This window comes from Eriocheir sinensis, unplaced genomic scaffold (genome assembly GCF_024679095.1).
Source record: "Eriocheir sinensis breed Jianghai 21 unplaced genomic scaffold, ASM2467909v1 Scaffold496, whole genome shotgun sequence".
In the NCBI taxonomy this organism is placed as follows: domain Eukaryota; kingdom Metazoa; phylum Arthropoda; class Malacostraca; order Decapoda; family Varunidae; genus Eriocheir; species Eriocheir sinensis.
In genome coordinates, this window is record NW_026111827.1 from 215,001 (window position 1) to 229,566 (window position 14,566).

Sequence of the window (14,566 nt, forward strand, 5' to 3'; positions counted from 1 at the left end):
GAAGTTACAGTAGATTGGTCATGTAGAGAAAGTAATAGTTTTAATGTTTCTTATCAAACCCAAATATCTCGGGAACTATAAGGTTGTGAGCACTGCCGGTTATAGGTGTTGTAGGGGAGTGTTAGGAGCATCTTGTGGTAGAATCTCGTGTTCCTAACTGTTGTGGATTCTGAGATATTGGGAGTTGAAGTTAGAGTAGATTGGTCATGTAGAGAAAGGGTAATAGTTTTAATGTTTCTTATCAAACCCAAATATCTCGGGAACTATAAGGTTGTGAGCACTGCCGGTTATAGGTGTTGTAGGTGAGTGTTAGGAGCATCTTGTGTTAGAATCTCGTGTTCCTAACTGTTGTGGATTCTGAGATATTGCCAGTTGAAGTTAGAGCTATGGTCAAATTGAGGCCATTTTTCCACCATGTTGATCGGAAGTTGTCTAGACCAATCCCCATTTTCTCACCTATATCTTATTATTTTGGGGAGTCTATTAGGTCTGTCTTATAGAACATTTCCTCAGCTTTCCAATGGTGCCCTCAAAAGTGCTCTACGTGTCCTGGAAATGGGAGAAAAATGGCAAAATGTGAGAGGGTGTGTCAACCGAGATCGCCATTTTTCCATCATGTTGATCAGAAGGTGCCCAGATTAATCCCTATTTTCTCACCTATATCTTATTATTTTCGGGTGTCTTTTAGGTTCATTTTATAGTAAATTTCCTCAGCTTTCCAACGGTGCCCTCAAAAGTGCTCTACGTGTCCTGGAAATGGGAGAAAAATGGCAAAATATAAGAGGCTGTGACAATCAAGACCGCCATTTTTCCGCCATGTTGATCGGAAGTTGCCTAGATTAATCCCTATTTTCTTACCTATATCTTATCAGTTTTGGATGTTGTTTAGGTTCATTTTATAGTAAATTTCCTGGGCTTTCCAATGGTGTCCTCAAAAGTGCTCTACGTGCCCTAAAAATGGGAGAAAAATGGCAAAATGTGAGAGGGTGTGTCAACCGAGATCGCCATTTTTCCACCATGTTGATCGGAAGTTGCCTAGATTAATCCCCATTTTCTCACTTATATATTATCTTGTTTGTGTGTTGTTTAGGTTTATCTTATAGTAAATTTCCTCATCTTTCCAACGGTGGCCTCAAAAGTGCTCTACGTGTCCTGGAAATTGGGGAAATATGGCAAAATATGAGAGCGTATATCAGTCAAATCATTCCACCTTTCTCAATCTTTTTCTCTACTTCTCCTTTATCACTAAATCTTTCTCTCTCCTTTTTGTGTGTGAAGATAGCCAAATAAATTCCCTATCTTCCCATCTAAACACTTTTTCTCTATCCTTATCCATTCGGCCGTAATTCCCATCTTTATCCGTATTTTTGTTCTCCAGCACACCCGGAAGCCCCCCTTAATAGATATCCTCTGCGATGTCTTTTGGTCGCAAGCGCCCAGACCTCAGTGGCATGACCTCAATCTGCCTCAACAACCTGGCCTATGGCATGACCCGAGAGGACCTGAAGAGGGTATTTGAGAAGTTCGGTGAGATCGGAGACGTCTACATACCCAATGGATCCCGGGGTTTTGGCTTCGTAAGGTGGGTGTGATTCTAGAGTTTTTTTCCAGGTTATGTATTTTGATGATCTTTTCTTCAATATCTTCTCTGTCCTTCTCTGTATGTTCATGGGCAGCATCATTTCATGTGTTGTTTTGTTTTTTGTACAATGGTAGTGTGCATTGATGTATATATAGAATTGTAGCGAGCTTATTGATGTTAAGTAACGATATTTTGTACAATTTCATCGCTGTTGTTAATGGCAGCAAGCACACTTACATTAATTAACAATGCATTGATGTATATATAGAATAGTAGCGAGCTTATTGAAACCAAGTAACGATATTTTGTACAATTTCATCGCTGTTGTTAATGGCAGCAAGCACACTTATATTAATTAACTATGCATTGATGTATATATAGAATAATAGTGAGCTTATTGAAACCAAGTAACGATATTTTGTACAATTTCATCACTGTTGTTAATGGCAGCAAGCACACTTATATTAATTAACTATGCATTGATGTATATAGAGAATAATAGCGAGCTTATTGAAACCAAGTAACGATATTTTGTACAATTTCATCGCTGTTGTTAATGGCAGCAAGCACACTTATATTAATTAACTATGCATTGATGTATATATAGAATAATAGCGAGCTTATTGAAACCAAGTAACGATATTTTGTACAATTTCATCGCTGTTGTTAATGGCAGCAAGCACACTTATATTAATTAACAATGCATTGATGTATATAGAGAATGGTAGCGAGCTTATTGATATTAAGTATTGATATTATGTACAATTTCATCGCTGTTTTTAATGGTACTAAGCACACTTATATTAATTAACTATGCATTGATGTATATATAGAATAATAGTGAGCTTATTGAAACTATGTAACGATATTATGTACAATTTCATCGCTGTTGTTAATGGTAGCAAGCACACTTATATTAATTAACAATGCATTGATGTATATAGAGAATGGTGGCGAGCTTATTGAAACTATGTAACGATATTATGTACAATTTCATCGCTGTTGTTAATGGCAGCAAGCACACTTATATTAATTAACTATGCATTGATGTATATATAGAATAATAGCGAGCTTATTGAAACCAAGTAACGATATTTTGTACAATTTCATCGCTGTTGTTAATGGCAGCAAGCACACTTATATTAATTAACTATGCATTGATGTATATAGAGAATAATAGCGAGCTTATTGAAACCAAGTAACGATATTATGTACAATTTCATCGCTGTTGTTAATGGCAGCAAGCACACTTATATTAATTAACAATCTGAGTTACTTTACAATATTGATTACAACTCATCAATCCAATCACCAGAAGGGCCTACCCAATCACACTTAATCTCATAAAGTATGTGGGGATGTTTAGTCTTGGGCATAGCTAACAAATCTACTCTAGTCAAATTTCTATGGTGCGTAATTGACGTGCTCTGTGCTGTATTGAGGCCAGCGACGCACATTAGAAATCAAGGGAAATGTGTTTAATTCCTGCAATGCTTAGAAAACCTTTGCATTGTTACCCTCCGTGCTGTATTGAGGCCAGCGACGGTGAACACCAAGCTGCCGATCTTTCATTCCTTCTCCTATCTAATGTGTGTGTGTGTGTGTGTGTGTGTGTGTGTGTGTTATTCAGCGACGGTGTTGCTTACGTGATTGCCCTCCTGGAAAGAGCTCATAGAGGCGGATCTTTGGGTAAGGCTGAGACCCCACACACACCTGACCTTGCTCAAGGGGGACAGTGTTAATCTGCCAGCTGACGGAGGAAAACCCTTAGTGGTCTGAGCAGGACCTGAACCAGCTGGCTGACAGGAGGTTGTTGCTGGCTCTGCACTATACTGGCAGGGCAAAGTTTACAGGAGGTTGTTGCTGGCTCTGCACTATACTGGCAGGGCAAAGTTTACAGGAGGTTGTTGCTGGCTCTGCACTATACTGGCAGGGCAAAGTTTACAGGAGGTTGTTGCTGGCTCTGCACTATACTGGCAGGGCAAAGTTTACAGGAGGTTGTTGCTGGCTCTGCACTATACTGGCAGGGCAAAGTTTACAGGAGGTTGTTGCTGGCTCTGCACTATACTGGCAGGGCAAAGTTTACAGGAGGTTGTTGCTGGCTCTGCACTATACTGGCAGGGCAAAGTTTACAGGAGGTTGTTGCTGGCTCTGCACTATACTGGCAGGGCAAAGTTTACAGGAGGTTGTTGCTGGCTCTGCACTATACTGGCAGGGCAAAGTTTACAGGAGGTTGTTGCTGGCTCTGCACTATACTGGCAGGGCAAAGTTTACAGGAGGTTGTTGCTGGCTCTGCACTATACTGGCAGGGCAAAGTTTACAGGAGGTTGTTGCTGGCTCTGCACTATACTGGCAGGGCAAAGTTTGGCGGCCCGCCGGGAACTGAACCCGAGCTTGCTACTTTAGAGACAGCTGTGTGTGTGTGTGTGTGTGTGTGTGTGTGTGTGTGTGTGTGTGTGTGTGTGTCTGAAACTGTTATGTGTCGCTGTCTGTGGTCAATATGCAAGGGGGAGGTTGTCAGCTGGGATTTGTTTATTGTCAGTGAACAACATGAAGCCTTTGTGGAGGTTCATGGCAGCAATATTTTGTACAGCGGGAAACTGAACATCTCTGCACTCTACTGAAAGGTTACATTACACTACAAATTACTTACAATGGTTTTCTGCACTCTCCTTCAGACACATTTTCTTCATCAATATCCTGACCATCAGTCTCGGCCTCATCAGGATAAGGATTAAAACTTCCATTTGGCTTGGCTGCCATTTCCAGGATACTGCCCCAGCGTGTGTGTTGGGTACAAGGACGCCCCAAGCCTCCCACATGTACCTTGAGATGGTCCACCTTTGCCTTGGATAAAGGAATGAGCCTCACTCTCTAGGCAGACTATATTGGGAGAGGCTGAAAGCTGCGTCTGGTCCAGGATTTGAGCCCTTCCCGACCCCCACATGTCCCCGCACCCTTCTCCGAGCGACGGTTAGGTGTTGACACATAGATACCCAGTCTTATTGATGATAGACACACAGAAGTAGGAGCATCAACGACACGCAGACGAGCTGAGTTTCGGCGAGTGACTGTTTGAGAGAGCCGGAGTCCGTAAAACCATCCTGCTGCATATCTACAACATTAAAAGGAGTCTTGCTTGCCTTTGTGTTGTTGATGATTTCTTTGTGTTGATGAGGTGTGGACATGTAGCTATGATGCTGCGTGTTCTTCCCTATCAGACCGAAGTCCCGATCAGCTGTGGAGTAGATGAGAGTAACTTCTTAGAATCGCTTAGAGTGTTTCAGAGAGAGACTTAAAAGATTACTAGGGTGACATTTTTGCCCTGCCCAGAACAGTTGTCAGAAAGTATGAAGATGTATCAGAGAGAGACTTAAAAGATTACTAGGGTGACATTTTTGCCCTGCCCAGAACAGTTGTCAGAAAGTATGATGTATCAGAGAGAGACTTAAAAGATTACTAGAGTGATGTTTTTCCTCTCCCCAGAACAGTTGTCAGAAAGTATGAAGAGCTTGCAGACATCCTGAGGCACAGAGGTGTTCACAAGTTTCTGAATACAACTGCAAATCTCATTTCTGAATACAACTGCAAATCTCATTAACACCCATTTTGGCCGTCACATCATCCCACAAAAACATATGTGCTTTGCCATTTCTATAGTCCTCGGTCCAAACGTTGCTTACATAATCCATACATATTTGCAAAAGCCCCCATACACACAGTGACAGGTATATATCATCAACTGTTACGTGATAAAATCTAGTCCATCCCTTTTGCTGGTCACGATCGTCCGTTCGCCTCGTTTTGACTGCCAGAGATGGTTTGTTTTTGTACATAGGCAGTCTGCGTGTCCCAACTGCCTGATGCCCGGAAATCCTTGAATATAGCTTCTATGTTAGCATGACCCACAAGATCATAACGTTTTCTAAAGCAATCTCCTTCCCGGTGCACGCCTATCCTTGAATACAGCTTCTATGTTAGCATGACCCACAAGATCATAACGTTTTCTAAAGCAATCTCCTTCCCGGGGCACGCCTATCCTTGAATACAGCTTCTATGTTAGCATGACCCACAAGATCATAACGTTTTCTAAAGCAATCTCCTTCCTGGGCACGCCTATCCTTGAATACAGCTTCTATGTTAGCATGACCCACAAGATCATAACGTTTTCTAAAGCAATCTCCTTCCCGGGGCACGCCTATCCTTGAATACAGCTTCTATGTTAGCATGACCCACAAGATCATAACGTTTTCTAAAGCAATCTCCTTCCCGGGGCACGCCTAGATTTCGTTTGTGTTTGGCTACCCGTTTTTTCCAATTAGACTCGCTACATGGCCTCCTTCTGGCTTTTGCAGGTGTTGTGAATGTTGGGAGGCCGAGGGCAGCTTGTGTGCGACCAGGGAAAATATTAGCCTCACAGTGTGCCATGCAAGCAGCCAGGTGAACCCTCATGGCACACATACGAGAGGTCTTCCCCATAGTGCTCCTCGTAAACTATCCATGTACTTCCTTGACCAACACCACGGACACAAGCAGGATAGTCTCAGAAAACCTACTTGGCATGGGAGACGCCACACGGGCTGCCGAGACTAGGGAATCCAAGGCACCTTCCAGTACGAACTCTCTGACTCTTTTTCAACCTACTGGAGGATTGGATTCTGTTCGTACAGGGAAAGGTTGATGAGGTAGACATGGATTATAGTTTTCACTCAGTTCACTCGCGGGTCAAGAGTGGGTTGCTCGACATCGATGGGTCCGCCTCAATGTTCCTTCTCGGTATGGACGCTCGCTCAGGTACTTTCCGTTGCTGCCCGAAATCGCAGGGTCATCAACGCCAATTGTAGAACACTTGCGCGGTTGCATACGAGCATTGATGAACTGCTCGAGGAGACAAATAAGATGGTAGAGGTTATCAACATAGTTCTCAGACACATCGACCAGGGGAATCAGTTTCTCCTCCTAGATCAGGCCTTGCGTGTACTGGAAACCGTCATTAACCCCTGTCGCAAGGGCTAATCAGCAGGTCATTAGCGACATGGTAGAGTCAGACCTCCCTTGTTCCCTCTACGCGATTTCAGAACGACTATCCAGATCGGGTATCAAAATTACAGCCCCACGCCCTCATTCCCCTCGGACATGGGTCAATATTTTCACCCCATGGTTGAGTCCAGCGTCACCCCCTGATGCCATGATCATTGACGCTCCATTTCAGACGGCGGACGCATTTGAGGCTCACGAAATTGTTTGTTATGGAAAGATCATTGATGTATAGCAGGAAGCTCTGTCGAACGCCACTGGAAGCAAGTGATTCTAAACCTCGGTTCTTTTATAGTTTATGAATAATGTTAATATCTATTGTAACTAACATGAAATCAATAATATTAACATTTATAAGTAATAATAACAATAATAATCAATGCAACAGAAAAGTATTGGTGATTTTCGGAAAGCTTATTAGGCTATTTCAGCAAGTCTTAAAGGAAATTACATATACCTCTTTTAAAAGCTTATGTTAACTATTAAATCATGAAGATTATTAATATATTGAGTTTAATAATAATAATAATAACAATCACTTGATAATATCGCAGCACTAATAATGACTTACAGCCAAAAGTTGATGACAAATTCTCAAATCATCGCAAACAATATTTTTTCTGATTGTCTCTTGTTCATTATGATTATTTCTGTACAGTGCCATGATTTCTTTGTATCAATATAACAGGTGTTTGCACAGGTGTTTGGTCAGGTGTTTGGATTTTATTTGTTATTGTTTGTGCCATTAAGCTGACCATAGAAGAGACTGGAGAATATTTTATGGTAGGCCTCCAGCGTTTCAAAATAGATTCCAGCGTTCTGTTCTGTCTCCTTAAAACACTGAGCATCAATATGACAGGTGTTTGCACAGGTGTTTGGTCAGGTGTTTGGATTTTATTTGTTATTATTTGTGCCATTAAGCTGCCCATAGAAGAGACTGGAGAATATTATATACTAGGCCTCCAGCGTTTCAAAATAGATTCCAGCGTTCTGTCACAGGTGTTTGGTCAGGTGTTTGCACAGGTGTTTGGATTTTATTTGTTATTATTTGTGCCATTAAGCTGACCATAGAAGAGACTGGAGAATATTATATACTAGGCCTCCAGTGTTTCAAAATAGATTCCAGCGTTCTGTCTCCTGAAAACACTGAGCATCAATATGACAGGTGTTTGCACAGGTGTTTGGTCAGGTGTTTGGATTTTATTTGTTATTGTTTGTGCCATTAAGCTGCCTATAGAAAAGACTGGAGAATATTTTATGGTAGGCCTCCAGTGTTTCAAAATAGATTTCAGCGTTATGTCACAGGTGTTTGGTCAGGTGTTTGGTCAGGTGTTTGCACAGGTGTTTGGTCAGGTGTTTGGATTTTATTTGTTATTGTTTGTGCCATGCAGCTGACCATAGAAGAGACTGGAGAATATTATATACTAGGCCTCCAGTGTTTCAAAATAGATTTCAGTGTTCTGTCTCCTTAAAATACTGAGCATCAATATGACAGGTGTTTGCACAGGTGTTTGGTCAGGTGTTTGGATTTTATTTGTTATTGTTTGTGCCATTAAGCTGCCCATAGAAGAGACTGGAGAATATTATATACTAGGCCTCCAGTGTTTCAAAATAGATTCCAGCGTTCTGTTCTGTCTCCTTAAAACACTGAGCATCAATATGACAGGTGTTTGCACAGGTGTTTGGTCAGGTGTTTGGATTTTATTTGTTATTGTTTGTGCCATTAAGCTGACCATAGAAGAGACTGGAGAATATTATATACTAGGCCTCCAGCGTTTCAAAATAGATTCCAGTGTTCTGTCTCCTTAAAACACTGAGCATCAATATGACAGGTGTTTGCACAGGTGTTTGGTCAGGTGTTTGGATTTTATTTGTTATTGTTTGTGCCATTAAGCTGCCCATAGAAGAGACTGGAGAATATTTTATGGTAGGCCTCCAGCGTTTCAAAATAGATTTCAGTGTTCTGTCTCCTTAAAACACTGAGCATCAATATAACAGGTGTTTGGTCAGGTGTTTGGATTTTATTTGTTTTTGTTTGTGCCATTAAGCTGCCCATAGAAGAGACTGAAGAATATTATATACTAGGCCTCCAGCGTTTCAAAATAGATTCCAGCGTTCTGTTCTGTCTCCTTAAAACACTGAGCATGAAATTTAGGTAGAATATGGAGGGTCACACTTTTTATGACAAACTTATTCATATCAAAATCCCATTATGAAATCTTGTATAATCACTGGACAGAGGGAAAATAGATAAGAACATAAGAACATAAGAACGTAGGAGTCTACAAGAGGCTGGTAGGCCCGTACAAGGCAGCTCCTTTGACCCTAAGCTCACCTAACATCGCTGTCCTTGAATTTATCTAGTCTATTTTTGAGTGACAATTCAATCGGCCCTCACCACATGACTGCTAGGCCTATTCCACTCATCCACCACCCTGTTCGTAAACCAATTTTTGCCTAGTCCGTGTTGAATCTGAATTTGTGCAGTTTAAACCCATTACTTCGTGTCCTGCCCGGTTCTATTAGCGACAAAACCTTATGAATGTCTCCCTTATTAAAGCCCTTCATCCATTTATAAGCCTCGGTCATGTCTCCACGCACCCTTCGCCTGTATAGAGAATGCAAGTTTGTTTGAGTCTTTCCTCGTATGGCAAGTTTCTCAACCCCTGAATCATCTTAGTCAACGAAGGCAATGCTTACCTGTTAGTGTCAAGAGCTCCGAGAGGTGTTTGGGCAGCTGTTGACAGGCGGGGTTTGCCTCTACAGTTTGGAGAGGGGCACTGAGAAGCGTTTAAATAGCCTTCCTTTTTTCCCCCCTAGCCCAAACATTTTTACGCATTCATCCTACAACATGCAGCCTAAAATAGCCTATCTGATGAGTATAAGAGACATCGCTGCCTCAGTATAGCGCGGAGCCACGGAATTATACACTAAAATATATCCCTTCAAGTACCGATTGATGTATGTTCACAAGGGCAGTCATGGGGCAAGGTATTCATGGGGGGTTAAGATTCCAAGATAACATTGTATCAAGATAACACTACTTCTACCTTTGTTTACTTTTTTGCATTTTTCTCTCTTATCCTTCTATCTTTCTACTTCCCCTTTTATGTGAAGATAGTTAAGTAAATTCTCTATCTCTCCATGTCTCCGGTTTTTCTCTCCGTCGCTCCGTTTCTCCATAAACAGGCAAGGACTTTGGAGGTAAAAGTTCAGATTACCCCTTTTTTTCACATTTTGGCTTCTACCTTTGTTTACTTTTTTGTATTTTTCTCACTTATCCTTCTACCTTTCTACTTCCCCTTTTATGTGAAGATAGAGTAGTAAATTCTCTATCTCTCCATGTCTCCGGTTTTTCTCTCCATCTCTCCGTTTCTCCACAAACAGGCAAGGACTTTGGAGGTAAAAGTTCGGATTACCCCTTTTTTCACATTTTGGCTTCTACCTTTGTTTACTTTTTTGTATTTTTCTCACTTATCCTTTTATCTTTCTACTTCCCCTTTTATGTGAAGATAGTCAAGTAAATTCTCTATCTCTCCATGTCTCCGGTTTTTCTCTCCATCTCTCCGTCTCTCCACAAACAGGCAAGGACTTTGGAGGTAAAAGTTCGGATTTCCCCTTTTTTTCACATTTTGGCTTCTACCTTTGTTTACTTTTTCCTCATTATCTCCTTTATCGTTCTACCTATCCTCTTCCCCTTTTATGTGAGGATAGTTAAGTAAATTCTCTATCTCTCCATGTCTCCGGTTTTTCTCTCCGTCTCTCCGTTTCTCCATAAACAGGCAAGGACTTTGGAGGTAAAAGTTCGCATTACCCCTTTTTTTCACATTTTGGCTTCTACCTTTGTTTACTTTTTTGCATTTTTCTCTCTTATCCTTCTACCTTTCTACTTCCCCTTTTATGTGAAGATAGTCAAGTAAATTCTCTATCTCTCCATGTCTCCGGTTTTTCTCTCCGTCTCTCCGTTTCTCCATAAACAGGCAAGGACTTTGGAGGTATAAGTTCGGATTCCCAATATTTTTCACGATTTTGCCTCCACCTTCCTGTACTTTTTTCCCATTATCTCCTTTATCCTTTTACCTATCCTCTTCCCCTTTTATGTGAGGATAGTTAAGTAAATTCTCTATCTCTCCATGTCTCCGGTTTTTCTCTCCGTCTCTCCGTTTCTCCATAAACAGGCATGGACTTTGGAGGTAAAAGTTCGGATTACCCCTTTTTTTCTCATTTTGGCTTCTACCTTTGTTTACTTTTTCCTCATTATCTCCTTTATCGTTCTACCTATCCTCTTCCCCTTTTATGTGAAGATAGTCAAGTAAATTATCTATCTCTCCATTTCTCCGGTTTTTCTCTCCGTCTCTCCGTTTCTCCATAAACAGGCATGGACTTTGGAGGTAAAAGTTCGGATTACCCTTTTTTTCACATTTTGGCTTCTACCTTTGTTTACTTTTTCCTCATTATCTCCTTTATCCTTCTACCTATCCTCTTCCCCTTTTATGTGAAGATAGCCAAATAAATTCTCTATCAAAACTTATCCTTGTCTAATGTAGCCTAATTGCCCTCCTTAGGTACTACAACGCTTGCGATGCCGAGGATGCAGTCGAGGCGATGGATGGACGGACTCTGAACGGCCGTGAGATTGAGGTTGAGATGGCAAACCTCAAGAGTTAACCAGCATCTTCACTCTCTCATCCCTGTACTGTCCCAATCCCTTATGCAAGAGTTAACCAGCATCTTCACTCTTTCATCCCTGTACTGTCCCAATCCCTTATGCAAGAGTTAACCAGCATCTTCACTCTTTCATCCCTGTACTGTCCCAATCCCTTATGCAAGAGTTAACCAGCATCTTCACTCTTTCATCCCTGTACTGTCCCAATCCCTTATGCAAGAGTTAACCAGCATCTTCACTCTTTCATCCCTGTACTGTCCCAATCCCTTATGCAAGAGTTAACCAGCATCTTCACTCTTTCATCCCTGTACTGTCCCAATCCCTTATGCAAGAGTTAACCAGCATCTTCACTCTTTCATCCCTGTACTGTCCCTCTCAATCCCTTATGCAAGAGTTAACCAGCATCTTCACTCTTTCATCCCTGTACTGTCCCAATCCCTTATGCAAGAGTTAACCAGCATCTTCACTCTTTCATCCCTGTACTGTCCCAATCCCTTATGCAAGAGTTAACCAGCATCTTCACTCTTTCATCCCTGTACTGTCCCAATCCCTTATGCAAGAGTTAACCAGCATCTTCACTCTTTCATCCCTGTACTGTCCCAATCCCTTATGCAAGAGTTAACCAGCATCTTCACTCTTTCATCCCTGTACTGTCCCAATCCCTTATGCAAGAGTTAACCAGCATCTTCACTCTTTCATCCCTGTACTGTCCCAATCCCTTATGCAAGAGTTAACCAGCATCTTCACTCTTTCATCCCTGTACTGTCCCAATCCCTTATGCAAGAGTTAACCAGCATCTTCACTCTTTCATCCCTGTACTGTCCCAATCCCTTATGCAAGAGTTAACCAGCATCTTCACTCTCTCATCCCTGTACTGTCCCAATCCCTTATGCAAGAGTTAACCAGCATCTTCACTCTTTCATCCCTGTACTGTCCCAATCCCTTATGCAAGAGTTAACCAGCATCTTCACTCTTTCATCCCTGTACTGTCCCAATCCCTTATGCAAGAGTTAACCAGCATCTTCACTCTCTCATCCCTGTACTGTCCCAATCCCTTATGCAAGAGTTAACCAGCATCTTCACTCTTTCATCCCTGTACTGTCCCAATCCCTTATGCAAGAGTTAACCAGCATCTTCACTCTTTCATCCCTGTACTGTCCCAATCCCTTATGCAAGAGTTAACCAGCATCTTCACTCTTTCATCCCTGTACTGTCCCAATCCCTTATGCAAGAGTTAACCAGCATCTTCACTCTTTCATCCCTGTACTGTCCCAATCCCTTATGCAAGAGTTAACCAGCATCTTCACTCTTTCATCCCTGTACTGTCCCAATCCCTTATGCAAGAGTTAACCAGCATCTCCACTCTTTCATCCCTGTACTGTCCCAATCCCTTATGCAAGAGTTAACCAGCATCTTCACTCTTTCATCCCTGTACTGTCCCAATCCCTTATGCAAGAGTTAACCAGCATCTTCACTCTTTCATCCCTGTACTGTCCCAATCCCTTATGCAAGAGTTAACCAGCATCTTCACTCTTTCATCCCTGTACTGTCCCAATCCCTTATGCAAGAGTTAACCAGCATCTTCACTCTTTCATCCCTGTACTGTCCCAATCCCTTATGCAAGAGTTAACCAGCATCTCCACTCTTTCATCCCTGTACTGTCCCAATCCCTTATGCAAGAGTTAACCAGCATCTTCACTCTTTCATCCCTGTACTGTCCCAATCCCTTATGTAAGAGTTAACCAGCATCTTCACTCTTTCATCCCTGTACTGTCCCAATCCCTTATGCAAGAGTTAACCAGCATCTGCACTCTTTCATCCCTGAACTGTCCCAATCCCTGTAAGAGTTAACCAGCATCTTCACTCTTTCATCCCTGTACTGTCCCAATCCCTTATGCAAGAGTTAACCAGCATCTTCACTCTTTCATCCCTGTACTGTCCCAATCCCTTATGCAAGAGTTAACCAGCATCTTCACTCTTTCATCCCTGTACTGTCCCAATCCCTTATGCAAGAGTTAACCAGCATCTTCACTCTTTCATCCCTGTACTGTCCCAATCCCTTATGCAAGAGTTAACCAGCATCTTCACTCTTTCATCCCTGTACTGTCCCAATCCCTTATGCAAGAGTTAACCAGCATCTTCACTCTTTCATCCCAGTGCTGTCCCAATCCCTTATGCAAGAGAGAGAGAGAGAGAGAAACGTACCAAACTATTACTATTACTACTACTATTATTACTACGATTTTTTTATTGTATTTTCCAAGCCAGAAAAGAATCGGCGGAGCTATTTTTTTCAATATTATGATTTTATTAATTTTATATCGAATGTTGTAATAAAATGTTTGAAATATTTATTATTATTATTATTATCATCTAAAATAAATGAAAAATAGAATAATGGCGATGAGTAATTAATGAAAATATAGGAGGAAACATTATTATTATTATTATTATTATTATTATTATTATTGTTATTATTATTACGACATCTATGAACGCCCTGGAAGTAGCGACAACCCGGGAAAATAGCAAAATCAACAAATCCATATTAAATTCCACTCTAAATGACATAAAAACAAATACAATAAATTAATAAACACTGTATAAGCTAGACAGGCATTGATAAAGGGCAAAATAAGGGAAATAGGAATGCATGTGGGGTATATGCGCTACAGAGCAAGACTAATATCCCGGCCTTGGCAACGCTGCAGGAACGCCATTGCCATATAAAAGAACAATAGTAATGATGATGACATAATAAAGAAATAACGAGAAAATGAATAAGTAAGAATAGTGATACTGGTTACCCGTTTTTTATTGTTATTTTTTATTTTGAGACACTCCATGACTCATACACAGAACATTGGCAACACTGCATGGACGCCGCTACATGGACCCAAGCCACAAAAAACTCAACCTTGGCAACATTGCATCACGACCGCCTCAACCATAGCCAAACAACCAAAACAACCAAAATAAACAACCACAATGACCAAAACAGAACCTAGGCAGCACTAAAGAAATACCTATACCCAAACCCTCCCCAAAACAGCCCCAGAAACGCGGACTTGGCAGGGGTGAATGGAGACCAGCATTATCATATTATCGTACTCGGCACATCGCATTTGCCTGTTTCTGAACGATAACAAATGCAGAAAAACATCGATAATTAACCATCTGAACTCTAATTATAAATGTACATCGTTATCAGTGTAGGCTGGGCAGCTTTGGGCCTCAAGCAGCAGAAAAAGTATGCCAAGTACGACAATTTAGTGACGTTG

The 14,566-nt window shown here is 41.3% G+C and overlaps 1 protein-coding gene and 1 long non-coding RNA gene across 7 annotated transcripts in view; both read left to right on the forward strand.

Annotated features, from left to right (window-relative positions):
• The window catches only part of LOC126992619 (serine/arginine-rich splicing factor 2-like), a 12,050-nt gene extending 647 nt beyond the window's left edge, over positions 1-11,403 (forward strand). The window contains exons 2-3 of the mRNA XM_050851434.1: positions 1,379-1,582; positions 11,185-11,403. Of these exons, the coding sequence (XP_050707391.1) occupies positions 1,416-1,582; positions 11,185-11,287 (270 nt within the window). The 5' untranslated portion in view covers positions 1,379-1,415 and the 3' untranslated portion in view covers positions 11,288-11,403. The remainder of the gene's footprint in view (positions 1-1,378; positions 1,583-11,184) is intronic.
• Positions 5,967-11,023, forward strand: LOC126992623 (uncharacterized). Of its 6 annotated transcripts, none has more exons than XR_007746848.1 (4): positions 5,967-7,307; positions 7,949-8,463; positions 8,618-10,614; positions 10,813-11,023. It is a non-coding gene; the product is annotated as an uncharacterized LOC126992623 (long non-coding RNA). The 6 variants fall into 6 exon arrangements; XR_007746845.1 differs by having other exon boundaries at positions 8,618-10,021; positions 10,219-11,023; XR_007746846.1 differs by having other exon boundaries at positions 8,618-9,823; positions 10,219-11,023.
• Positions 11,404-14,566: the final 3,163 nt, after the last annotated feature.